At 37.1% G+C, this 26,237-nt stretch overlaps 1 protein-coding gene across 4 annotated transcripts in view; it reads right to left on the reverse strand.

Annotated features, from left to right (window-relative positions):
- The window catches only part of TIPRL (TOR signaling pathway regulator), a 443,844-nt gene that overhangs the window by 351,317 nt on the left and 66,290 nt on the right, over nt 1–26,237 (reverse strand). For 3 of the 4 annotated variants that reach the window (XM_044072347.1, XM_044072348.1, XR_006364970.1), the window contains exon 2: nt 7,779–7,894. In XM_044072347.1, coding sequence (XP_043928282.1) covers nt 7,779–7,888 — 110 coding nt within the window. In that variant the 5' untranslated portion in view covers nt 7,889–7,894. Of the gene's footprint in view, nt 1–7,778; nt 7,895–7,991; nt 8,011–26,237 lie in introns of those variants that run through there. The other variant, XM_044072349.1, reaches the window with a different exon arrangement.

Here is a 26,237-nt window from a genome sequence, read left to right on the forward strand (position 1 = left end):
ATTAGGGTGTTTGGTTGAACCCTAACATTTTCCAGTACATCAAGAAAAGGAGGAGTGGGAATCCTGGGGCATGGTGGGTGATCTGTAGCAAGCTACAATTTGGATTTCAGTTTTGCCCAGAGTTAGTTGCACTTGGATAACCTCAGCTGCATTATGCTGAGCAACTAGCCGGGAGGTGTGGATATCCTTAATGAATATGGACACACCTCTGCCTTTAGTGTTCCGGTCCAGGTTACATGGCCGAAAAGCGTGGTATGAGTTATAGCCTGGTAGTGCGGGGTGCTCTCTGGAGCCTTGAACCAGGTCTCAGTCACTGCACAGATATCGATGTTCTCCACTTTAAGGAGTGCCTCGAGTGAGTGCATTTTGAGATTTAGACTTCTAGCATTGAGTAGCATCACCCTCAGTTTTTGCTTGCCTGTTTCCGTTACGGTGGTGAATTTGTCATTTGAACCTTGCCTAAAGAGGCACTATAGGGACAGCAAGAACCTTAGCCAGTATCCGAAATCCCAGGGGTGACAGGTGCAGGCCATCTCTGGCAAAACATCATAGTCAGATCTGCTCTGAGCAACAGAATGGCATTAAATATACTGATCCCAAGGATATTGCTAATAGCCAGGCAGATCGATTCAGTTCAAACTTCATCCCCCTCACACTCCCTAAAGGGCCCATCTCAGTACCAAAAGATTGCCAAATTCCAGTAATAATGGCCACACAGGTAAAAAAATGCACTCTCCAAAGCTAAGAATACAGCATCCATGGGACCAGACGACATACCAGGCTGTGTACTACATGAACTACAAAATGAACTCGCAACTCACCCAAGTACCATAAATAATCATAGCTTCAACTCAGGCTTCATGCCCACTGAGTGGCACACAGCTACAGTTATCCCACTCCACAAGGGGGGGGATCCACCTTGGATCCTGGGAACTATCGCCCCATCAGTCTGACTAGCCTGATTTGCAAGGCCATGGAATGTATTATCATGGAACTTATAAACAAAGACACTGACAACCTTCAAACACTGGACCCCATGCAGTTTGGGTTAGTGAAGGGCCGATCTTGTCTCCTGAACCTGACTGACTTATTTGAATCAGTCTCCAGAGCCATGGACAAGGGTAAGGTGGTCCACACAGTCTATCTGGACCTCGCCAAAGCCTTCGACACAATCCCTCACTCTAGAATCATAGTTAACTTACTAAGCTGGGCATTAATCCCTAAATCACTCGACGGGTTGCCAACTGGCTTAATGACAGAACCCACACTGTAAAAGTAGCCAACTCCAAATCCAGCTTTAGACAAGTGGCGTACCTCGGGGTTCAGTCCTGGGACTGCTCTTGTTTATCATCTACTTCTCTGAAGAACAGGCCAACACTAAGGGTTCAAGTTCGCAAATGACTGCAAACTGGGAGCCATTATTGAATCCCCAAATGATGTGGATATTCTACAAAAGAGTCTTACAGAAACAGATGCTTGGTGACAGAGCCATGGGCTCAAGCTCAGTTATTCCCTTTGGGAAAAAAACATGTACCTGTGAATTACCACATAGGTGGCAGTACACTAAACACCGAAAGTGTGATAAGAGACTTAGGGACACAGGTGGACAGTGGTCTCACCTTCGATAACCGCATTGCCACAACAGTCAGAAAATCCTTCTAGGTGGCACACCTCATCACTAAGGGCTTTTCTTCCAGAAAAAAAAGGAGGTCATTGTTCCACTGTACTCATCCCTCATTAGACCCATTACAGAATACAACTCCCAGTTTGGTATGTACCTCTCAAGACATCTGCAATAACTGGAAAGGCCGCAAAAATACCTCCCTAAAAGAATCACAGGCCTAAAGCAGATGCCCTATGCGGACTGTCTAAAAAACTCCACCTATATTCTGTCACATATCGTCTACACAGAGGCAATCTCTGCTTAACATACAAGGCCATGTTAAACACAGAGCTGTTGGGCATGCTACACTTAAAGAAAATCCCAATCCCTCAGACACACATGCTCCAGGGATCTAAACCTTGTCATCACAATGAACAAAACATGCTGGAGGGAGCGACTCCCCAGACTCTGGAATAGACTGCCCATACATGTCAAGCAGAGTCCCTGTTTGGCCCTCTTCAAAAGGAACCTTGACGATTGGATGAGAGATAGGAAATTCACCCCGGGGATCATGTCAGTTGCCCTGCTAGACAGGGTCCAGGGAAGTAAATACTATGGGAAGATATAGCCAGGGAATTGTTATGGCTAAGCTTGTATAGGCCCTAGGATCGATAGCCTAGTACCAACCTATGAACATCCTACATGGATGATCATACAAACCTTTGCCCTAAAATCAGAAGTATCCTGCATCATATTTTTCCTATAACTGCCAATTAATTACAAGTTAAATATGGATACATCTTTATGGTGTGCTTTAAAATAACACATTTACCCCAGTTAATGTTTCTCAAATTGTAAAAAGTTTCTAATATCTTTGTATTAACTTTTCACAAAATCTTTGTATTAACTTTTCACAAAAATGTATCTATTCTTATAAAAAATGGATGCTGTTTAGATCCTGTTCTAATAAGTGATACAAAACCAAATAGAATAATGCAACTCTCATATTTCTAATGTAATATTTTAAAATAAAAAAATATCCTAGATAAATTATGCAAAGGAGTTCTGAAAGAGGAATCATTTCAAAATCTATTTTCCAATTTGTTCGGCATCTCAAATCTGTGTGTATTTCTTATGACAAACCTACACCCCCCCCCCCCAAAAAAAAAACAAAAAAAAAAACAAAATCAGGATTTAACGCCTCAAGTTTCTGTGTACTATATTATTTCCAAACAACCTCAAAACTACATTAGCTTTCTAGGCTCACCAAGGGAAAAAAAAATAAATAAATAAAAAACTATACCCCTTTACAGGTTCAGCTCTGGTTTGAAGATCCAGTTTCTAAGAAATTATCCCATTCATCTTTTCTTTTGTTGTCCAAGGAATTTTAACAGGCTACAATTTAACAAAGTTGCATCTCTTTTCAGGAATTAATGTTTTTTAATTTAGCTGGATGAAAACTTTCACTTTCTTCAACCTACTGTTATCAACATATATGCACTACAAAGGACACATTTCCTTGGATTACTATCAAAAGCCTGAAATTCAAAATTGCGAATGATGATATCCGCGCATTTGATCGACCTCATGCATATTAAGTAGGTCGGAACATCGACAGCAGTTTGTCGATGTTAAAGTTGACAGTTACCATAGATTTAGATGCCTCCTAACCCTTACTTCAGTACGTCCTTATGAAAAGATGTACACCTGAACAGACACATTCTGCCTGTCACTCCTACCATGTTCGAGGAGGTGCCCGTCATATACTTCATTTTCTGCCATTTGATTGTAAACCCATTTCCTTTTGTACAAAATACGTGACAGATTTTAATTTCCACCTCTGGATTTTCAATCCACTAACTGTGTTCTGGCAATGGACTACCATTAGGCTACATTTGAATTGTGATCATCTGAATCTATTCCTAAATCTGTAGCAATGGACACAACAGTTAATGCATTTCACATTCATACCTTGGTTTTAAATGTTATGAACAGGCCACAACCAATCTTAAACCTGCACCAACTTTATGTGGTAATTTATTACAGTCTGCTGTTTGGAATCACTATGCAGATAACTTTTATTGTCAAGTCAATATTTCTAGCGGCCTGTCATTTTATTTTACACAACACACATTGTGACAGTTTTAGCCTCCCTTTACTCATGGACACTGAGATTTCTACTTAGCCTGAAGCCATTTTTTATATTTTTGAAATACAAAATAGTTACTCTGCTAAAGCATTTTAAGTCTCTTACATGTTGCCTATTCTATATTCTTTAGCATGACAAGACAAGCTGGACTGTATGGGAGATCAACAGGCTTGCAATAGTATTGAATATTTTGGCATTTCTTTTTTCAGAGAAACTACTTATTTTAAAATTTGAGACTTAACATTTATTACAGTTTTGCCACAGCTATATAAAAATTTTAAAACTATCGTTATGTAGAAGACTACATTTTATTTTATTTCACCAATTCTAACCAGACAGAAAGTGTCAGAAGTTTAGATGTTTCTAATGATAGAGCAATTTCTGATCATAATTCTTTTTACTCATGTAAGAATTTAAATTTTAATGTTGATGGTAGCATCAAACAATTAACATGCATTAAAACGTTTTAATAACTGTATTCCCCCCTATATAAATGAATGTTAAAGCTTTCTCTACTGCTGTAGATAGTGAAATGAATGTTTTATTGTCTGAATTCAAACAGAATAAGCAACATACTGAGAGTTAACTTAAATAAGAAGTAACGCACACTAATTTGGTGAAATATCTGACCAACTCTGACATCTATGAAAGTAGTACAGTGAATTGTTATATGTTAGGTGTTTTTTCATGTTTTGTCAAGTAAAGGTCAAATATTAATTTTATTCTATCAAGATGTATAAAATATATTTAATTCCCATTCGAAATTAGAAACTTTTTACTGTCTACTCAAACTTCACAAGAATTTATTAGATTCTCCATTTAGATCAACTGTTCTCCAATTGTGGCACAAGTAAAATTTCAGAATCTAGATAGTATAATTAGTGCTAGATTGAACGAGGTAGTAAAAAGGAGAAAGTTACCTTCTTATACAAGGGATACTAATAGTCTAATAGAAAAAGTTATCAGAAGTAATTTTGGGAAAGTGATTTGTACTGGTTAAAAGTAAATGTGAGCCTTTATACCAATACAGAGCACAAGTTTATCACTAAAGCTATTATTCATCACTTACAGGAAACTCCTAGAACTCTATACTTTGTGGAGTTAATGGAATTTTGTTTAACTGTTTTTGTACTTGATAATAATGGTATGGGGGCTTCCTTTGCCCTTAACTATGCCTGTTTTAGAAAGAATAACAGCACTGTCTTAAATTATATTCTTGTTCGACAGGTTGTGTATTATTTTTGGTTTACTATTTGATTTTTATTTGTAAGGAGGGATTTTTCATATCCATCTGATTTATTCATGAACTTAAAAACAATAGATTGTTTGGATTTTACCTTTATAATATGTATTCAACAACTGACACAGGATAGTACCTTAAATTGTAAAACCAGATGATCTTATTAATATAAATGTATATTGTAAACCTAATACTACAAGGATAACTAGTACCATATAAATAATCCATTCCATGTATCTTGCATCTTCCCTCCCAAAAGGGAAATTTCTAAGGTTTATAAGACTGTTTTAAAAGGGAAGCTTTTTTAGCTGAACCTTTTAGATTGGTATTTATTGGGAGAGGATAGAATATTTTTTAGCATAATGGCAAGTAGCTAGTACAGACAGAAAGAAGTTGTAATATAAACAAAGGGATGCAAGTCCAAATATGAAATTTAAATGACAATTTTAGAATTATGAATAGATTGTTGGTTTTACAGTTTTATCTAGTGAATTTGTAGTTAGCATAAAATAAAACTGAAGACTTTAAGAATGATGCAAAGTTAAACAGAAGCTTTTAATGCACCACTGATTTCTATACAAAGGAAACAGTACAGCAGATACCTTATAAGCAATCATTTTGTTTTACCCAACAGGTTAATTTCCAATAGTTTGGACCTTAGGGGTACCTTTCCCTGTGGCGACCATGTAATTTATTCTTTAACAGGAGCAATTTTAGCTGCACAAGTACGGCAGTAATTTACACTGTCAGGTGTCCACATAATTTGTTTTACATAGGTCAGACTAAATGCATGCTGGCTACCAGAATTAAAAGAAAAACATGTTATACTGCTTGAGAAAGACCATTAGCATTTAATTTCAATAATATCATGACCAGAAATTGAGGTTTTGAAACACATGATAATGTATGCTGGAAATGAAATGTTAAGAAAATGCACTGTATTGAGTATTTTATATTGAATTTTAATACATTAGCACTTGATGAAGTTTTCTTAATCATGTCGTCATGATTTTGTTTTATTTGTGTTTGATTTTTTTCTCTCATTTTCCCTGCAAGGATGTCTGCCGAGGTGCCAGGAGATTAAACTTGGTATCCCAGAAGGTTCTGTTCTTGGCCCTCCTCTTCAACCTATTCATTAACAACTTTGCCAATCCATCCCAGACTCATCTATCATCCAACATGCAGATGACTCAACAATCATCTGCTCAGCCTTCTTCCCCCTCAGAGCTCCTAGCAAAAACCCAACTAGCCTTCTCCAAAACAGAAACCTGGATGCAGTCTAGCCATCTGGCACTACATGCAAATAAAACCAAACTAATGTTTTTTCCCCTACCAAAAACTCCATTGACAAATCCACATTCACCATACAAAGCCAGTACAACACCCTCTTTGAAATTGTTCCCAACACCAAGCTTCTTGGTATAAAATCTGACACCCATATCCACTCCACAATCAAGAAAATCCACCAAAAGTTAGGTCTCCTCTACAGGCACAACCACTTCCTAAGCCCCTCTACCCGTCACACTCTTGCATCCACCTTCCTACTCCCCTCCTTTATGTATGGTGCCCCTCTTTTCATCAATCTCCATCTTGGCCTTCGGACCAAACTTGAATCCTGTTACCACAAGATCTCCAAAATTTGCAACCAATTCAAAAAAATCATCCCACCACTACCACTCCCTCTTCACCCTCAGCTGGCTTGAACTACCAAACTACCTCAGTTACCTACAACTTACCATTGCCCACAAACTCCTCTTTAAACCTGCCAACTGCCCAGCTCTCGCTACTTCCTTAAAACCTTACATTCCCAACTGCTCACTCAGATCCAAAAATCAAAATCTCCTTCAGGTCCACAAACCTGCACGAACTCCTGGCTATCTACTGCTCTCGCACTCCTTAGCTAAACAGTGGAACTCTCTCCCCACACACCTATACAACCTACCCAACCATACAAATTTCAAATCTCAGCTATTCTATCATCTTTCTTCCAAATGGGAATACCCTTGTCACGCTCTATCTTCCAACTTAAACCCCCCCATTCCACCTTGCACTGACTCATCCAACTACCTCTACTATTACTTCATCCCACCCAAAACACTCCCTCCCCTACTAAAAACTAATTTCCTCTCTAATATCTATTGTACTATACTCTCCAATCTTCCAATCTCAAATATACTATTACCCTCTCCATGCATAATATTTTCCTAACCTACTAATGGCTAGTAGCTATACATTTTGAAATGTTAAACCTACAATCGAGTTTATAACAAAAATATTCACTTTATGTAAATGTTGAACTTTCTGTCTTGAATTATGTCTTTTCTTGTTTGTAACATTGTGACAAGCCAATTGCAAATATCATGGAGCTCATCTGTAAATTGTTTAATTAGCTGTACAAACTATGTCTTTTTGTAACATGTGAAATGTAACTTGCAATTATTGTGGAGCTTTTCTCCCCGGGCCTCCACTGAAAACAGGCTCTTCCTGGCCTAGTGGACTTCCCTGGTCATCAAACTTAAATAAATACATTAAATAATTAAATAAATGTGGGAAAAAGTGTTTTACTTACATTTCCATCAATATAAGAACAGGAGAAACTACAGTGTGCTACAACTACTGCACAGACTGCCTGTGACAGAAATGTTTTTGGAATTCACAATGTTTAACTAGCCAAAATACAAAATTAACAGTAGCAGAGCCTTGCTGTAAAGAGGGTAACTGCAGTTCAGCTAAACTGCGCTCACAAATCCAGCACTAACTAAAACAGTGTTTCCTTGATTACTTACTGCTCTATATCAGCTGATTTCATGATGTGATCTTTTGTTGCCTTGAGTTTCCATGGTCCAAATGTGAAATCCTTTGTACTGCTCTGGAAGTAGTGTGTTACGTTTGCCATTTGTCACTGTGGAAGAAAAAAAATGAGGTCACCATTAACTTTTTCTACACAGCATAGATGAAGAAAGCAAAAATTGCTATTTCAAGCTCATCTACTTGCCAACCTGGAAAATCAGCTTGCCTGAAGACCCTTTCAGACAACTTGTGACATGCAGAAAGTATGAAATAAATACAGAATTAACCATCCCTTAGTTATTACTTAACACGGAAATGTCTCTTTACTATTGGCATGTACATTCAAAGCTCAAACATGCTATGCATATGTAGACTACAAGCTCTATGTATAAACATTTCAAAATAGTCTAAATACTATACTTACAAAATCAATGCAATTCCATAAAGAAAAGCAAAACTGAGTGAGACAGTACAATTAACATACATACACAGCATGTACAATTTTGAAGAAAAAAAAGTATGGTTTCAAGAACCTCCAGATAAATATAAAACAAATATGCAGGTTTCAGAACAGAATGCCACTCTCATTTGTAGTTTCTGAAGACTACACTCCTAAATAAACAAGGTCAAGAAATTATTTACAGTAGGGACTTCTAAGATGGCTGGTGAGGGAGTGGAATGTTGATTAGCGCGCCCCAGTGTCAATTCAAAGCCCTGACACTGTACTATGCATCTTACAGACTGCTAAGAGGTGACCAGTGTCAGGCATACAAGGTATCCTTTGACTCATTACTGATGGATTTACTGCACATCAGCAAGTCAATGTCCTGAGAAACACTGCCTAGGGAGCTAAACCTCTTCTGCAACATCAATAAAATGGTTTGGAGCAACAGATGTATCTCAGAGGATACCGTTGCTGTGGAACATACTGTCACAAAAGGAGATGCAGTCAGCCCAGCTATCTGGAATTTTGTAAATAATTATATGTCATTTGTGAATATCAACATGATTCATATGCTTGTGTAAATGTATTAGAACTGCATGTCATACAAGATGGTTTGTACAGACGTGTGCTGAAGAGGTATTTTACAAACTGCTGTTTAAAAATAGATTCACAGCATGCCCTGCCAGGAAAGATAATGTTTAAATGTATATATTTTAACAGTGGAAACTAGAAAACAAGAGGTTAACTTCAGAAAAATATCTGAAATTAAATTACTTTATGGCAGCAATGAGAGACGATGCCTAAAACTAGGAAACTTTCTGCATTGTCTTAAAAGTGTTTTATTGTTTTATGACTTCCAGCAAGTATAAAGATTTGAGAAAAAGCCCTTGTGTTTGTGTATGTATTTTCACAGGTAAATGCTACCAGCTGCATCAATGGTTGTTTTTCACCTGGGATAGAGTCAAATGACAAGAAATGACGTCATTCTGCAAGCCATCCCAGCAGTAATATTTGTGATACTAATTTGAGAAGTCTTAGTAAGAGAAAGTATTCTGTATTTGTCTTTGACCTGACAACATCAAGATCCATTCACCACATTTGCCTTGCTGCTCCAAGTGTACTAGGGTATAGTAACTCTCTTGGATATAGTCAGGAATATAGCAGAGCTTAATTTAGAGGCCTTATATGGGACTGCACTGTGATGTTTTAAATATTTCCTGTGATTTTGAACTCTGATGTAACTGTACGTATAAAATGAGTATTTTCTTGTTCTTTTATTATTAAATATATTTAAACCTTTCATTGTGGCTGATCTGTGTAGAGACATTTATGTTCTGGGAGTACTTGCATAGTTATTTAGTGACACAGTGTAGGCCACTCCTAATAGCCTTGCTCTTGGTCAAACTACCATTTGTATTGACAGTAACATTACACAGCAAGATAGGACACCCTTTGTTAAGGGCCTTAAAAGTAGCTGATAAAGAGGTGGCTGGTGGCAGTAATAACTACCTTATAGTTTGGGCAGAAGTGGGCATAGCTAGTAAACCTGTGCCAGCCTTTCCCAGGTGCGTGTGTGTGGACAGAAGTAGGCATAGCTAGTAAACCTTTGTCAGCCTTTCCCAGGTGTGTGCGTGTAAATAAAACCTCAAAAAGCATGTGTGTCAGCTACTTGGGCAGGACACTTAGCACTAGTTGGACAGAGAGGGTGCTGAAGGTCTTGGCTTGGTCCCTCAGCTGAGATTACAACTCTATAGATGTTTTATTGGAGAGTCTTATTGGGGATCTGGAGAAAAGAGGCAGAAACCAGCCCCGGACTGACTGTGGTCTCTGTGTGCTCTTAAGGAAAATTGCACTTGATGCAGAGAGCTGCATCTGGAAATACCGTGTGTGCACACGTCATCCACCAAATGTACGTCCCCCACTGCTGTCAGTGGTGAGGATCGAGGCTCCTTGACTACTGGGCCAGTGGTGGGGCATCACACATACTTCCCCATCAGGATAAAATAAAGCTCACTCCTGTCCACATTTAAGCATAACTTGGATCTATGGATGGGAAATAGAAAATTTACCCCAGGATTGCTCCCTGTACTACTACATGCTCTATCCCATGTATGGGTCTCCTCAAATTATCTAAGGTATAATCCCAGTTGTATATTACCCTTGATGACGATAATTATTGACCATGGGAGGAGCAAGGCCAACCTATAACCAAATGGGATGAGGTTATTTAGAGCACAAACATGGAAAATTGCTAGGCTTAAATAGCCTCCAAGGGAAGCGAGCCTAGCATTTGCCTATGAACCTAGGAGATGAAAATAAGCAACTATACACAAAAATCAGACTGCCAATCAGTAGGTATATGTAACCTGCAAAATGGAAATATATTCTCAAAAGAAGCATCATGTATAATAATGTTGAGAGTAACATTTTCAGAATGGCTGCTTTAACAAAAACATGAAATGCAAACAGTCCAACAATTTTAAGCAAACCGCAAAGAGTTTTCAATTATATTAAGAGGTATATGGTTCGAATAATACTACAGAACTCACGTCTGGATACAAAATGAGCACATGAATTTGAAAAAGAAAGGGTTTCATAGTGACTGTTCATCAGAATATCAGGAAGAAAAAGGGGAAATGTAATACTAACAAGAGGGAACCCGCCCCCAATACTGATGGAAAAGGAATAAAGTGGTAGATTTGTGATAGCCAAATATTACTGAGATGGAAGGAGTATTTACATCCCACCTACACTAACATTATAGAGCTTCAGAGATTTTTGGGAGAAATAAGCTTTCATCGGGGATTAGTATTTATAGGTAGAGACTGGAACCTGACGTTTCATGGTGAGGATGTAACATGGGGACCTAGAAGGGAAAAATACAAACATACCACAGTAGACTTCTGAAGTGGTACATGAGATTTTTGGTATGGTACATGTAAAATGAACTTGGGAGAGACTTTTACACATCATTCCCCAAAATATAATAACTGGGTAGAAATATTTCATAATGACATGTATAAAAGCTTAGAAAGTCAGGCAATAAATATCATACCATACACCAATAAAAATGAAGATAAAGATTTAGAGTAGTAATGTAAAAAAATAAACACTGACACTTTCTTATTCGTCTGGTAAAGACAACAACTTAAGAAAAGGGACGCAGTATGATTCAAGCATCATTAAGAAGGAAATAATTTTAGAAGGGATAGCTAGTGAGTGGTATAAAATGAATGTGGATTTGTTAAAACATGACGGAAACAAGATATGGGAAACTAGTAACTGATTATTTAGAGAGAGTTAAATAAATGCTAAAATATTGCTATTGCAGAAGAAAGGGAATCTCAGACAGCAAGAAATTGAGCAACTGCAGAATGAGAAAGGCAATATAAGGGAGTATTTGGACAATATGCATTAGTTTAGAAAAGTTGACATAGGCAACTATTTTAATAACTTAAGAAAAATCCTTTTCCTTTGTCTAATTTCTTGAAAGAGACATTGGAAAATAAATGATAACAAACTGAAGAAAATATCCAAGAGTAGCCACCAAACCACGATGCAGAAGCCAAAAAAATGTTTTATTGAAGACAAAAGCTCAAATCAAATAAACTGTGAAGCGCTTTTCGTTTGATCTATGTCAAACTTCTTCAGACAAACAGCAGCAATGATGTCATTTCCTTATATAATTTCAAATTGTCAGCTGATGAACAATCTAATGATGTAATTTCCTTTTCACATATTGGTTATCAGTAATGCGCCATCTACTGGTTGGTTACCAAAATAACTGGATGTTTTTACAAAATTCATTAAAAAGAGCACAAAAATTCATTTAACAAAATTCTAATAATAATATTCTGAAAAATGTATATAAAATATATTAAAAATCTAATTTTTTAAAAAATTTTATATAAGCATTAGTAAAAAATCTAATTACACACAACACTGTGCATCAAACATTGCAAACTTGTAAAGCATAATTCTGAATATTAATATTAATATATTAATGTATTTTTTCCCCTGTGGAACGCTTTAAGTTTTAATACTGGAGTGATAGATGTTCTCTCATTGAGACCTGGCCATGTATGAGATTGTGTCAATATTTGCCATCTTAATTCTTTCAGTTCTAATAAAACTGGCCAAGCAGACCTATCACTAATAGTAACATGATCTATAATGGCAAAACCAAAAGAATGAGAAGGAAATTCTTTTATATGCTTGGCTAAAGCATTATGTTTAATGCTTTTTTTGATGGCATAATCATGCTCATACAACCTACAAGTAAACATCCTCTCGGTTTTGCCTATATAAAATGCTGTGCATTGGTTGCACTGGGCAAGATACACAATCGCTTTACTTTTACAATTGTATGTGTATCTAATTCTATATGTGATGTCTCTGATTTTAAAAATAGAACCTGTGTTAATTTTATGACACCATTTACAGGCACCACATTTCACCATACCTCTGTTTTTCTTATTACGATCATAACAACCATATTTCAATATTTCTTTAAAAGATTTCCCTTTCTTATATACCACGTTCACTGTGTTGGGCAACATGTTGTGACACAAGTTGCCTTCCATAACAATGCTCCAATTACGAATCAAAACATCTTTTATAAGACTGTGATCGTAAGTGAATGTGGTAATAAAAGATTTCATGAATATGTTGTTTTGTTGAAAAGTTGTTCTAGTAATAGTAGTATGCTCATCATGTGAATCTGCCAGGTTGACCATGGGCTTGTTCAATATGGGTTTATAAAATCCAATTTGATGTTTAGTAACAACTTCCTGAGTCACTACATCCAGTAAATCATTTGGGTATCCCCTGCTCAAAAACATACATCGCAGATTGTCACATTCAACTAGAAATTCCATGAATGTAGTTATCATGCGAGCTGCTCATACAAGTGACCTTTTACCACTGCTTTCCTTTGTTGAAAAGGATGACAACTTGTGTAATGCAGAAAAGAGTTACTGTAAGTTTTTTTCCCTATAAATGGTTGCCGTGTAACATTTATCAAACTCATTTTTGACCAGATGGACATCCAAATAATTCAAAAAATCAAATGTTACTTCATAAGTAAATTTTAAAAATGTAGTAGTACTATTAATGTGTGCCAAGAATTCATTCAAAGAATCTAAACTACCTTTCCAAAAGATACAAATGTCGTCTTGGAACCTCTGATAAAATCTGATGAACTTGTTGTAGATACTAGAAAAGACATATGTCTTCTCCCAAAAGATCATCACAATGTTGGCATAAGCACCCCCACAAGAGGAGCCCATGGCAATACCACTTTTTTGGAGATAATAATGGCCATCATGGGTAAAGAAATTGTGGCTCAAAACAAGTTCAAGTAATTCCATAATTAAATTAGTTAATGTATTGTCAATTTTTTGTTCAAGTAAAATTTCACTTACCCATTCAAGACCAATATCTTGGGGAATAATATAAATCTTTTACGTCAACTGTGACCAAAATGTCACTAGTGCAATATTCTACTTCATTTACTTTTTCTAAAAAAGACCATGAGTCTTTACAAATATGTGCAAATTTCTGGATGATTTTTTTAAGTTCATAATCAACAAATTGCGCACTAGCTGACGTAATTGACTGACGTCCATCAATAAGAGGTCTCATTGGAGGATCCAGGCTGTTTTTATGTATCTTTGGTATTCCGAAGAAAACCGGAATTCTTGGTGTAATGACACGTAAATAATTATATTGCTCTATGGTAAATCTCCTCTCTAAAAAAATGTCGTTTAACTGTGAATATAGCCTACTGTAAGCCTGGTTTAATTCATTCAAAGAAACCTTAACATATGTTTCTGTATTTAAAATATTACATAATTTTTCATTATATGAATGTTGATTCATTATAACAGCCCCCCCACCTTTGTCCGGTTTCATAACTCTTACTTTGTGTGTTTTCAAATTATGTAGTGCAGAAAGTTCGATTTCAGATAAATTAGATTCAACATCAATGTGAGAAACCATGTTCTTATAATTAAGTAATTCATGTTGACAAACCTTCTCAAACAAAACTAAGTTGGGGTGCAAAGGTGGGTTGAAAGTACTACTTATATGAAACTTAGAAACATTATTCTGTAAATTATCTTGGTATAATAAACTAAAGTTTAATTTACGTAAAAATAATTTAAATCAATGATAAAAATCAGTAAAATTAAATTTAGCTGTTGGCACAAAAGAAATGCCTTTTGACAAAAAATTAGCTACATTCACATAAATCTCACAATCTGAAAAATTGTATACAGCAAAATCACCAGATGTATTAAAACAAATGTGGTTTGAATGGTTTGAACATGCGTCCATATCATCATTTTCACAATTAAAATTATCACATACATGATTGTCCACACCAGACACTATAGGAATTAAGTCCTCCATTCTTTGCTCTTTGGTCTGGCTCCCATATACCCCGCTGCGTCAGCGTAAGAACTGACTGACTTATTCTTTAGTCTTTCGGACCTTCTAATTTTAGGAAAATCATGTTGTGGTAAAAACGTCATGTGTCCATCAGAATCAAAATCATCATTATTATTAAGTGCGCGTTGACCATTATGGCTAGGTGTGCGTCTATTTTGAGGCACAGAAGGTTTAGGGTAAGCTACCCCATTAGCATATTATTTAAGGTCTATTTGTAATTTTTCTATTTTAGTTTGCTTCAACCTAGCCATATATTGGTCTATGGAATTATAAATTCGTGTCATTTCATATTTTACATTTTCAAAATACTTATCTTGTCTTATATTATTGTCTAAAATGTCCAAGTTTTTAACCAAAGTATCAATTTCAAGCTCATTGTATTTTATTATTATGAGCAAAAGTTCCTTACCGCATTTGTCGAATAATTGCAATAATTCTGTATGCATAGAAGAATTATTGACTACCCCCATAGGATATCTCCAAAATCGAAGTCCTTTGGAATGATGTTATTTTTCAAGCACTCTTTCAAATATGAATTTTCAAGCTGAAGTTTGCGACATCTAGCAAGCTTTAAATCGTATGTGTTTAACAAAGATTCAGATGTAGTATCTTTGGACGTGGGAGTTCCATTGAATGCAAATGAAGATTTTAGCCACTCATGTAAAATAGGTAAACTTTGATTTTTCCGCTTTCCATTAGGGTCGCTATGAACAGACCCATGCGGGAGTTCTTGATATTCAAGCTGAACACCTGAATGTGAAGCTACTTCAGGTGTACCACCTCGTTTGTTCTCTTTCAAACAAACTGGTGTATTATGGAAATCACCGCTGCTGCCAACAAGGTCTACTGGTACACCCTCTTGAACAAGATGAGGGGAAACAATGGTATGAACTTTGTTTTGCAAATTGTCCACTCGATGTGTTAACTGTAGAATTAAAGCAATTAAGTTATTAATAGACTGCTCAAGGCCATCCTGCGAACCCGTGGGCTGTACGGCTCCCTCCTGCTGAGATGCAACAGACATTGGAAAATAAACAATAACAAACTGAAGAAAATATCCAGGAGTAGCCACCAAATCACGATGCAGAAGCCAAAAAAATGTTTTATTGAAGACAAAAGCTCAAATCAAATAAACTGTGAAGAGCTTTTCGTTTGAGCTATGTCAAACTTCTTCAGACAAACAGCAGCAATGATGTCATTTCCTTATATAATTTCAAATTGTCAGCTGATGAACAATCTAATTATGTAATTTCCTTTTCACATATTGGTTATCAGTAATGCGCCATCTACTGGTTGGTTACCAAAATAACTGGATGTTTTTACAAAATTCATTAAAAAGGGCACAAAAATTCATTTAGCAAAATTCTAATAATAATATTCTGAAAAATGTATATAAAATATATTAAAAATCTAATTTTTTAAAAAATTTTATACAAGCATTAGTAAAAAATCTAATTACACACAACACTGTGCATCAAACATTGCAAACTTGTAAAGCATAATTCTGAATATTAATATATTAATGTATTTTTCCCCTGTGCAACGCTTTAAGTTTTAATACTGGAGTGATAGATGTTCTCTCATTGAGACCTGGCCATGTATCAGATTGTGTCAATATTTGCCATCTTAATTCTTTCAATTCTAATAAAACTGGCCAAGCAGACCTATCACTAATAGTAACATGATCTATAATGGCAAAACCGAAAGAATGAGAAGGAAATTCTTTTATATACTTGGCTAAAGCATTATGTTTAATGCTTTTTTTGATGGCATAATCATGCTCATACAACCTACAAGTAAACATCCTCTCAGTTTTGCCTATATAAAATGCTGTGCATTGGTTGCACTGGGCAAGATACACAATCGCTTTACTTTTACAATTGTATGTGTATCTAATTCTATATGTGATGTCTCTGATTTTAAAAATAGAACCTGTGTTAATTTTATGACACCATTTACAGGCACCACATTTCACCATACCTCTGTTTTTCTTATTACGATCATAACAACCATATTTCAATATTTCTTTAAAAGATTTCCCTTTCTTATATACCATGTTCACTGCGTTGGGCAGCATGTTGCGACACAAGTTGTCTTCCATAACAATGCTCCAATTACGAATCAAAACATCTTTTATAAGACTGTGATCGTAAGTGAATGTGGTAATAAAAGATTTCATGAATATGTTGTTTTGTTAAATGAATTTTTGTGCTCTTTTTAATGAATTTTGTAAAAACATCCAGTTATTTTGGTAACCAACCAGTAGATGGCGCATTACTGATAACCAATATGTGAAAAGGAAATGACATCATTAGATTGTTCATCAGCTGACAATTCGAAATTATATAAGGAAATGACATCATTGCTGCTGTTTGTCTGAAGAAGTTTGACATAGATCAAATGAAAAGCGCTTCACAGTTTATTTGATTTGAGCTTTTGTGTTCAATAAAACATTTTTTTGGCCTCTGCATCGTGGTTTGGTGGCTACTCCTGGATATTTTCTTTAATTTCTTGAAAGGTTGAGAAAAAGCTGTAGCTAAACTTAGGAAGCTCATGACTAGAAACACATGCAGAGATTCCCTATGGAGATATTAAACAGATTTTAAAAAGTTTTACAAACATTTGTATAAAGCAGAGGAATGAGGAAATCAAGAAAAAGCACAAATTAAATGCTTATGGACTTATGTTATCCCAAGAATAAAGGAAGCTGAGGCTCAATTAATAGCTAAAGCACGTAGCAGTAAAATAAATAGTAATGTATAATCACATTAAATGGGAGCATTTCCAGGAGCACTGTACAATATTCCTGAGAAATTTGAAAGTTATTAGAGGAAAGCTCGATAATCTGCAAGGCTTTGTTACCAATATTTAAATAAAAAAGGTGAGGTATCAGCAACTTAGAAGAAAGCTGCAGTGGTTATTACCTAAACAGGGTAAAGACCCTTCAAACCTGGCTTCACATATACCCACTGTCATTTTTAAATCACAATTATAAGCTGTGTTGGAATAGATGAATCGGGCAATTGTGTCCTCTTCCCCTCTTATTTCTTCTTTATTTAGAGCCATTAGCAAACAAAATAAGGGATTCACAAATTCAACGGTGTAAGTGGCACAGTGATAAAGTCAGCTTTAACATACAAAATGTTGTATTTGATAAATCCAAAAAAAGAACATGCTGGTGCTCAGGAATATTTTGACATTATTTTATACCTTGGAAAGACTTAAAACTAATGAAAGTAACCCAAAACAAAAGAAAAAAGATAAAACAAAAACTACAGTGTGTGGGTGCATAGTTTACCATACATTGGTATTTTTGGGCATGTATTAAAAAGGATTCTGTTATGGCAGCTAAGAATCTGAAGGAAGAAACTTGACAGAAGATAATACAAAACTTAAGAAAACAGGAAGCTCAGTTGAGTATATGAATACTAAGCTACAAGCTTTGAACTTATTTTAGTCCCTTTAAGTCAGGCTTATTTCTTATCAGCCAAAGCAAAAGTTGTAGACGGCAATTAATAGAGAGTTAAAGTAACAGAAGAGAAAAGAGTTAACTGGGACTAAGACAATTCTCATATAACAAGGTGGTTTAATGTAATCAGAATGGATACTGGAAAAGGGTGATGATGAAATTGGGGGGTGGGGGAGTTCAATAAATAAAGAAAAGAATTTCTGGATGCATGTCCTAAAGGAGAAATAAACAACCATATAGAATTATATTAATATAGCAATAACCCACGCCTGGGTGTGGGTAATGCTAAATTTACCCACGGTTGGCGTGGTTTGGTCCCGAGGGGAAGCCCGAGGGACCAAACAAAGCCAACCGTGGGTAAATTTAGCATTACCCACACCCAGAAGTGGTTATTGCTATTATAATGACATTATTTAAGAAAAGAAACTGTTACTTTTCTTAAATAATGGCATAGTATAATGCCTGTTTACTGCCCTTCCGCAGATGTCTGGCATCTGCGGTAGTTCTGATGTACCGCGCCGCGCAGTACATCAGAGTTGTGAGCAAAGCAACGGAGAAAGCAAGATCTTCGTTGCTTTTTATGTCTCGCTATGTTAAATGAGTTTAACATAGCGAGACAGTTTAAAATAAGCAACGGACATCTCCGTTGCTTATTTTAAAACTGTCTCGCTATGTTAAACTCATTTAACATAGCGAGACACTAAAAGCAACGGAGATCTTGCTTTCTCCGTTGTTTTAACATTGCCAAGCTATGTTAAATGGGTTTAACATAGAGACAGCTTTAAAATAAGCAACGGAGATCTCTGTTGCTTATTTTAAAGCTGTCTCGCCATGTTAAACCCATTTAACATAGCGAGACAGTGTTTAAAACGAAGTTATACTAATGGAAAAAAGTCCGGGCGACCGGACCTTTTTCCATTAGTATATCTCGATTTACAACGGGCACGCTGGCCAATCAGCGTGCACGTTTTGGGGGGATCATGGTATAATAAAATATTTCAAGTAGTAAACTAACATGGGAATTGAGAAAGTAGATTTTATATCAATAGAGATTGTCTGCTAGAAGGGATACAGAAAACAGGCATGAACAGCCTGTGATGTGCAGGTGGAAATTAGCAAGGTAACCAAAGTACTGACAGCAAATAACAGGAGAGAAAGGGAAGTGAGGGACGAGGCTAAGCACGATTCTGAACTGAAAGTTACAGATAGCATTCCCTTATCAAGGGTTAATATACTGGCAAAAGAAAAGTGGAAAAGAACAGGACAGTGCTAAGTCAAAGAAAGTTTGGTAGCCTTTTTTTGTCAAGTCTACAACAGAATAATATGTAAAACACAGGGATAATTAGTGGAGTGTATAAAATATTGTAGGATAACCAGAAGAATCAGAGGAGATCAAAAAAGGATTGGGGATGAGAATGGGAAAGTAATTTAAACAGTGGAAAGAAATTTATAGTCTAAAGTCAACTCAAGTATGCTATGAAGTCCAGAAGGTTTAGGACTTTTGCATGGAAGTGTTTGCACAGGTATTTTCTACCCCAATTAGACTTCAGAGGATACTTCCTCGGGTATACATCAAATGTTGGGGAGGTCTCCCAAAATTGAGGTAAGCAGAAGTGCTATCAAACAGCTTGAAAAGGGAGGCCCAAACTTTTAATGGTATGCACTTCAAGTTTTATTTGACTAGCCATTTTATGTCCTTCTTGACAGCTTGTTGAATATGGCTCCTAGTCAGTGTGTGTGTGAGAGCGCGCGAGAGAGACATTTTTTGGAGAATATAACAAGTTTGCAGATTAAATAAAAAAATAAGCAAGTTACCTACAGACTACTTTTGAAGAAACAGTATCAACCAAAGAAAAGATTCTTTTGAGATGGGATACATGCATAGTAAGTCCTAACTAAATTTTACTGCTACTGGCTGCAAAAAAGCAAGCAATTACAATTTGTTTCATTTCCATTTTCTAGTAATGGGTGTACTGAACATTGTAAAGATTCTACATCCAGTTTTTATCTCCTTTACAAAAGGGGAGGAGCAAATTTCAAAGAAATAAACAGAATGTCTGGGACCACTACTTACAGAATAATGCTTAGGAATTGTGAGGTTTACGGGATGGCAGCAACAGACCCATGTTGCAATTTAAAAGGGAAGAGAGAGGGCTAGCTACCTGGCAATGTAAACTGTGGGTCTAGATGATTGTCCCTGTTGAAGTGACACCCAGACCCCACGTTGAAAAATGGGAAATAGGGATTGCGGCTGGACGGATTTAATAAAGATTATTTAAAAAGGGGGTGTTTAATATATTTATTATTTTACATTTGTTTACCAGGAAAGTACAACTGGACAGAGGTCCTTTTTCAGTGGAGACTTGGGGAGAAAAGCTCCAGTTACAGGTAAAAACATTTACATAATTTTAACATTTGTTCACGACTCACTTTGAAATACAGAGATACACACAGTATACACACACAAGAGATATGAACACATTTAGAGATATACAGGGATTGCCAAAGACACTGTCATGATTGAAACAGTTAGTAATATTCTTGAGAGGTATTCAGTTTTGGATTTAAAACAGTTTCTATGACCACTAAGCAGTGGCGGCTCATGGCATCATACTGCAGCCCCCCCCCCCAGCTGTGTGAAGAAAAAGAAAAGAACACTCGTGTTGTACAATAACATATTTATAAATTAAAACTGGCTGACTTGTGCTGCAAAAACGAGACTGACTGACTCACAAAGTCCCAGAACTTGAACTGTGCATGCTCACTGCTTGGTGAGTTCTGGGTTTTTTTTTTTTTTGTAAAGCTTGACTGTCTCAGACTGCTGTAAAGGCAGTCCAGACTATGGAGAGTTCTGCATCAGTGTGTGATGCCCAGAAGTCTGTGTGGTAAACACACAGTAAAGTGGAAAGGGGGCGGACTGCTACATCTGCAATCACCTACGTGATACGAATGGCAGGATGGCTATTGATTGGTTCTCGCTGTTTTTTAGAAAGAGAGCGATAACCAATCAGTAGTAGCAGGCAGTGCAGGACAGGTACTTTTGGTTACTTGATACCGTATGGTATGCGGGTGTGCTAGTGCTACCATTGCCTAATGGTTAAGGTGTTTGCCTTACAAACACAAGGTGCAGGGTTTGAGTCTCACAAGGGATAATTGGCTAGGCTTACAATGGCCCGCAAGGGCAGATAGCTTAGTACTAATCTATGAATCTATGAATCTATGAATCTATGAATATGATTGCAAACAGCTTGCTTTGGGCGCTTGCTACAGGAAGGAAAGATTTCTGGATTCCTGACCTAGCTAGCAGCTACTTAAAAAAAGCCTACTTTACTTTGCTGTTCATGATGGAAACAGACAGTCTCAGTCAATCACTCATCATTCATTTTTTTGAGGTAAGTCAAAAGGATTTTGTTTTAGCTAATGTTAAGAAAATTTTCTTGTGCCTGAAGTAAATGACCCTGCTCTGGTAACCCTGTCTTGTACAGACTGTACCTCTCCCAATAATTCAATATTTTGAAACTAGATGGTGGTGTGCAAGCAACTTCATTTATTTTCTAAGTCCTCTGCTGAAAATCGGCTTGTTCCAAGTCGGACTTTCCAAGTGTTAAATAAATATTTGGTAGTCCTGTTTTTTTTTTGTTTTTTATTTAAATTTAACTTGCATACTCTTAGATGGCATTGATATCTTGGAAGGTGGCAGAAATGAATCGCACTGAAATCATTAAAACGATGTATGCAGCAAGGTATTTTTGAGTGGGTAATTATGCTAGGCAATAACACCCACTCAACCTGGTTAATACTTTACAGCTGTACTGTAGTATAGAGAGAGTATTTAACAAGGTAGTATGCTCTGGTTCTATTGTGGTGTTGTCTGATATGATGTACTTGTACAGTGCAGCACCTGTCTAGAGTGTAATCCCAAGAAAGGTGTGGAACACCAAGAAGCATTACCTTCATAGCCAGTCAAGAGTATAGGATCATAACAATGGCCAATAAACAAGGCAAGTGAAGCTTTGGGATGTGAGAAATACGTGGCAGGAGATGCTTGTAATATACACCCCTTTAATCCATAAGCCCCAGGCTAGTGTAGTTTTTAGGCTCAGGTACAACAACACTGGCTTTTACTGCTTGGGCTACTGACCTGCTAATGAATAGCAAGTATTTGGAATTTAATGGATCAATTACTGTTCATGAACTGGTTGAGACATCTCTGCTCCAATGCGAGGGAACCGATGGATCCGAATAAACATTCGACACCCTCGGCACCAGGACAGGCTCCAAAGGACCAGCATGGCTCGGAGGAGGAATAGTTTGAGCTCCGAAGCCATTTGGGTCAAAGCCGATAACGTTTTTGTCAAGGTCAGTGCCAATAACAGCTTCTGCACCACACGATCCACATCCAGATCTGACAGGCTGACAGAGGACTGACAGGATCGCACCAAATGTGATACCGACTGAAGTAATGGACTCTCAGTAGCTTCAGACACCGGTTGCAATACTGGGGACCAGCACCGAAAGTAAAAGATGGTCTGTTCCGATGGCAGTGGAGCCGAAGTCAAGGATTTCTTCGATTTCCACTTTGAGGACTTGCTGGATCCATCTTGGTCACTCAAAGCTTCCTGAAACGACAGTTTCAATGACCCACTGTCAATCAAGTTTCTCTTCCTCTCCTGTAAGGCCCTTGAGGAGAAGGAATGACCTATAGCACAACTGTCTTGTAAATGTAGGGCTCCTAGACAGTATACACAATTAACGTGGCTGCCTGTTACAGACATCTTTTGGCCACACTTTGGGCACTTTTTAAACCCAAACTTGGGGTGCTTGTCTTGGGTCAGCCATTGGAAACCTTGAGAAAAATTACTGTCACACAAACACAATTTTAACAGTAATTAGCTACAAGAAGCCTTAAAAAAAATCAGGCTAAGTCACACACACACAGCAGAAATGCAAAGGTCAATATATATACGTGTGTGTGACAGGAAAATCCTTTGCTGTCACCACAACTGTCTAACACACAATATAAGCAGACTATGCAAAAAAAATGAAGATAACACACTGTCTAAATATACTAGGAAATATCCAAGTCAGACACATTACTGTTAATACGAAAACTAGAACAGTAATTATAAATTTAAGCCTTTCCTAAAACAAGTGAAGGCTAAACACACTACAGAGAAAAAACACTACACACTAAATTTCTTATCAAAAAATGTGACAAAAGTCACTGACTAAGCACACTCTATTAACTAGCAAATTTTTTAAACTAGGCCTAAAACAAGAGGCCACTAGAAGATTTTTATAAAACACTAAGGGAAGGGACTAAAATGCAGTAACACACACTATAAAGCTGTAAGAGCTTTGTAAAACTATCTAAAGTATTCAATCTAAATATCAGTAATAAAGAAGTAGAAAAAACAGTTTACTGGCCCGAGCTAATGCAGTACCTCCGATCTATTGCAGCAGCAAACTAGATCTGGGAAAATTCCAGGTGCATCATGGATAGGGACTTGGCCTCGAGCTATTTGGAAGACCTCGAGCTTTGCAACTGGCCATATCGGAGCCGAGGGATCTGCTCCGAACCCATCAGTAAAGAATGAACGGCGAGATTGTACAACTTCACATGGTGTATTTTGACTAAAAACAGTTGGATGAAGCTGGGTAAACAAAAGTAAAATAAATAATAATATAATATGCATTTGTGCAATGTGAGCTGACACACAAGTTGTGACTAATGTTCCTGCCAGCTAAGTGAAATTGCGGGGGGGGGGGCTGTTTTTGAATGAATCCAGTTGACTGGCCCTGCTCTCTACTGTTGTAATTCTGGCTTTGCAAGATTAATGTGTATTTTGGTAAGGTCAGTCATACAAGCCTGTGTCAATGTTTCTCAGAACCACTGGCACATTAGGCATTGGAGTGACCTGGAACTGTGAATAATAAATTAAGATAGTACAGTGGTACTTCTGATGAATCTTACTTTTCACTTGGATTTGTACAAAATGAAGACTGTTTGATACAGTGCAATGTATGTTTACATCATGTGTACTCATGACAGTTTCATACAGTCAAGACCAAACTATTTTTTTTACTGTTTAGAGATGTTTTGGTTTTTGTGCGGATATATAACCTAAACACCTCATTAGCTCTGAAATGTGGTTGATTTAGTCTAGTATTTGGTAGACTATTTAGCATATGCAATAATGATTGTGCTTACCATTTTACATAAAATAACTGCTCAATCAATGTTGATCCAACTGTGCCATAGCTCCACCCTGTGAAGTTAACCCCACCCCTTTCTACTTGGCCCCACCCCATGCAAGTGTCTCCTGCAGCCCCACTTTGATTTTAAGTCACCAGCCGCCACTAAGTAGAATCCTAGATGCATTATTTGTATAGTATGCAGGTTGGAAGGATATTGAGGAAGGAAGGGTTACAAGCTGTCAAACAGTGAGGTGCTGGCTTATTAGATGTAGGACAAAGAAGGGAGAAGGAACAAAAGAGGGGTAGTGTAGTGACAGACTATGATGAAAGTAGGACAGAGTAGGGAGAACATATATTTGCAGTGTGTGAGAGAGAGAACGTAGTAAAGAAGAAGGGAGCAGGACAATAAAGGATGACATAGTAATAGAGGCAGGCTACTTGAAGGAGGTGTTGAGGTTCAAGGGTTAATAGGAGAGGATAAGGAAAGTTGAAAGAGGGGTTAGTACCAGTGGGTAATATAAGTTTCGATCATGAACGTCCTTTAGATCTTGTACTTCAACAAATAAGAAATTTTGGTTCCGACATGCATATCACAGAATGTGAGCAGACAATCGCAAGCAGCAACTTGAATTGAAGAAGGAAGACTGGGTGGGAACAGCAGGGGAGTAAACTGACTGGTGACACCACACTATTTAGAGACTGCAATGGTGCTGAAATACAAAGCCTCCTGTGCCAAGAATCTACATGATTGTTTAAATAAATGCATTGAGAAGGCTGTCTCCACCTAAGCCAAAGACAGCAACAAATTCAAACCTCCACAACAGCCAGCTAACATAAAATTTTACAAAACAAGGAGGAACCTGCTTATATTAACGTGTAAGGCCAGAGCCTCTCATCACAAAGAGAATATAAAAAAATATAACAAAAATGAAGGCAGCAATTAAAACCGGGAAAGCCTCCTATGAGTGCAAGCTTAATTCTGAGGCTAAGGATAACAAGTCCTTCTTCAGTTATGTTAAAAAAGACTAAGGAATAAATCACATCATTGTTCAGAACTGATAATGTCACCTCTTATTCAAATCCTAAGGGCACCACCAACATATTGGCTGATAAGTTTGCTGAAAATTTCTCCCCTGAAATGATCATCCCCATCCCAAACATGCCAGAATCCCATCACCCCCCCCCCCCATTCTCCAAGGATCATATCCTTAAAATGTTATCCAAGACCAAAATTACTTTTTCAATGGGTCCAACATTCTGGTCATCTTATAGTCTCAACAAAGCCCTTGATGATCCCCTCCTTAAGTTGTTCAGCCTACATTTTGCCACAGGCTAGGTTTCAAATCAATAGCACACTTCATAATATTGGCTCACTATTGACCCAAGCAATTATATACCCATTAGCCTTACTAGTCTCATCTGCAAATCCATAGAATGCATCACTGACCTCATTAACTAGGATTAAGTTTATCAGGTGCGGCCTACAGCACTTCACATTTGTCATGCCTCCTCAATCTTGTGAGCTCTTTCCATGGTCTGTGTGATCTTTTCAAAAATGGTCACACTATTCACAACGATTACCTGGACCATTGCAAAAACAGCTGATAACATACCACATGACAGGTTTGCAACTAAACAGAGTTCCCTATGTGGTATGCCAGATTACAAACTGGTTCAAGGACACAACAGAGGTCGACAGGGTCAGTGATGCCGCCTTAGTTAAAGAAAAGGTGACCAATAGCATTCCCAGTGGGTCTGTATTCGGCCACCTCATTTTTAGTGTTTACTTCTATCTCAACACTAACCACGATCTCTGGCCAAGTTCGCCAATGACTGCAAGTTGGGTGTACAGTGGATATAAAAAAAAAAAAAAAAGTGTACAGACCTCTGTTA

Source organism: Protopterus annectens, chromosome 5.part0, assembly GCF_019279795.1.
Source record: "Protopterus annectens isolate FY-2018-M chromosome 5.part0, PAN1.0, whole genome shotgun sequence".
Taxonomy (NCBI): domain Eukaryota; kingdom Metazoa; phylum Chordata; order Ceratodontiformes; family Protopteridae; genus Protopterus; species Protopterus annectens.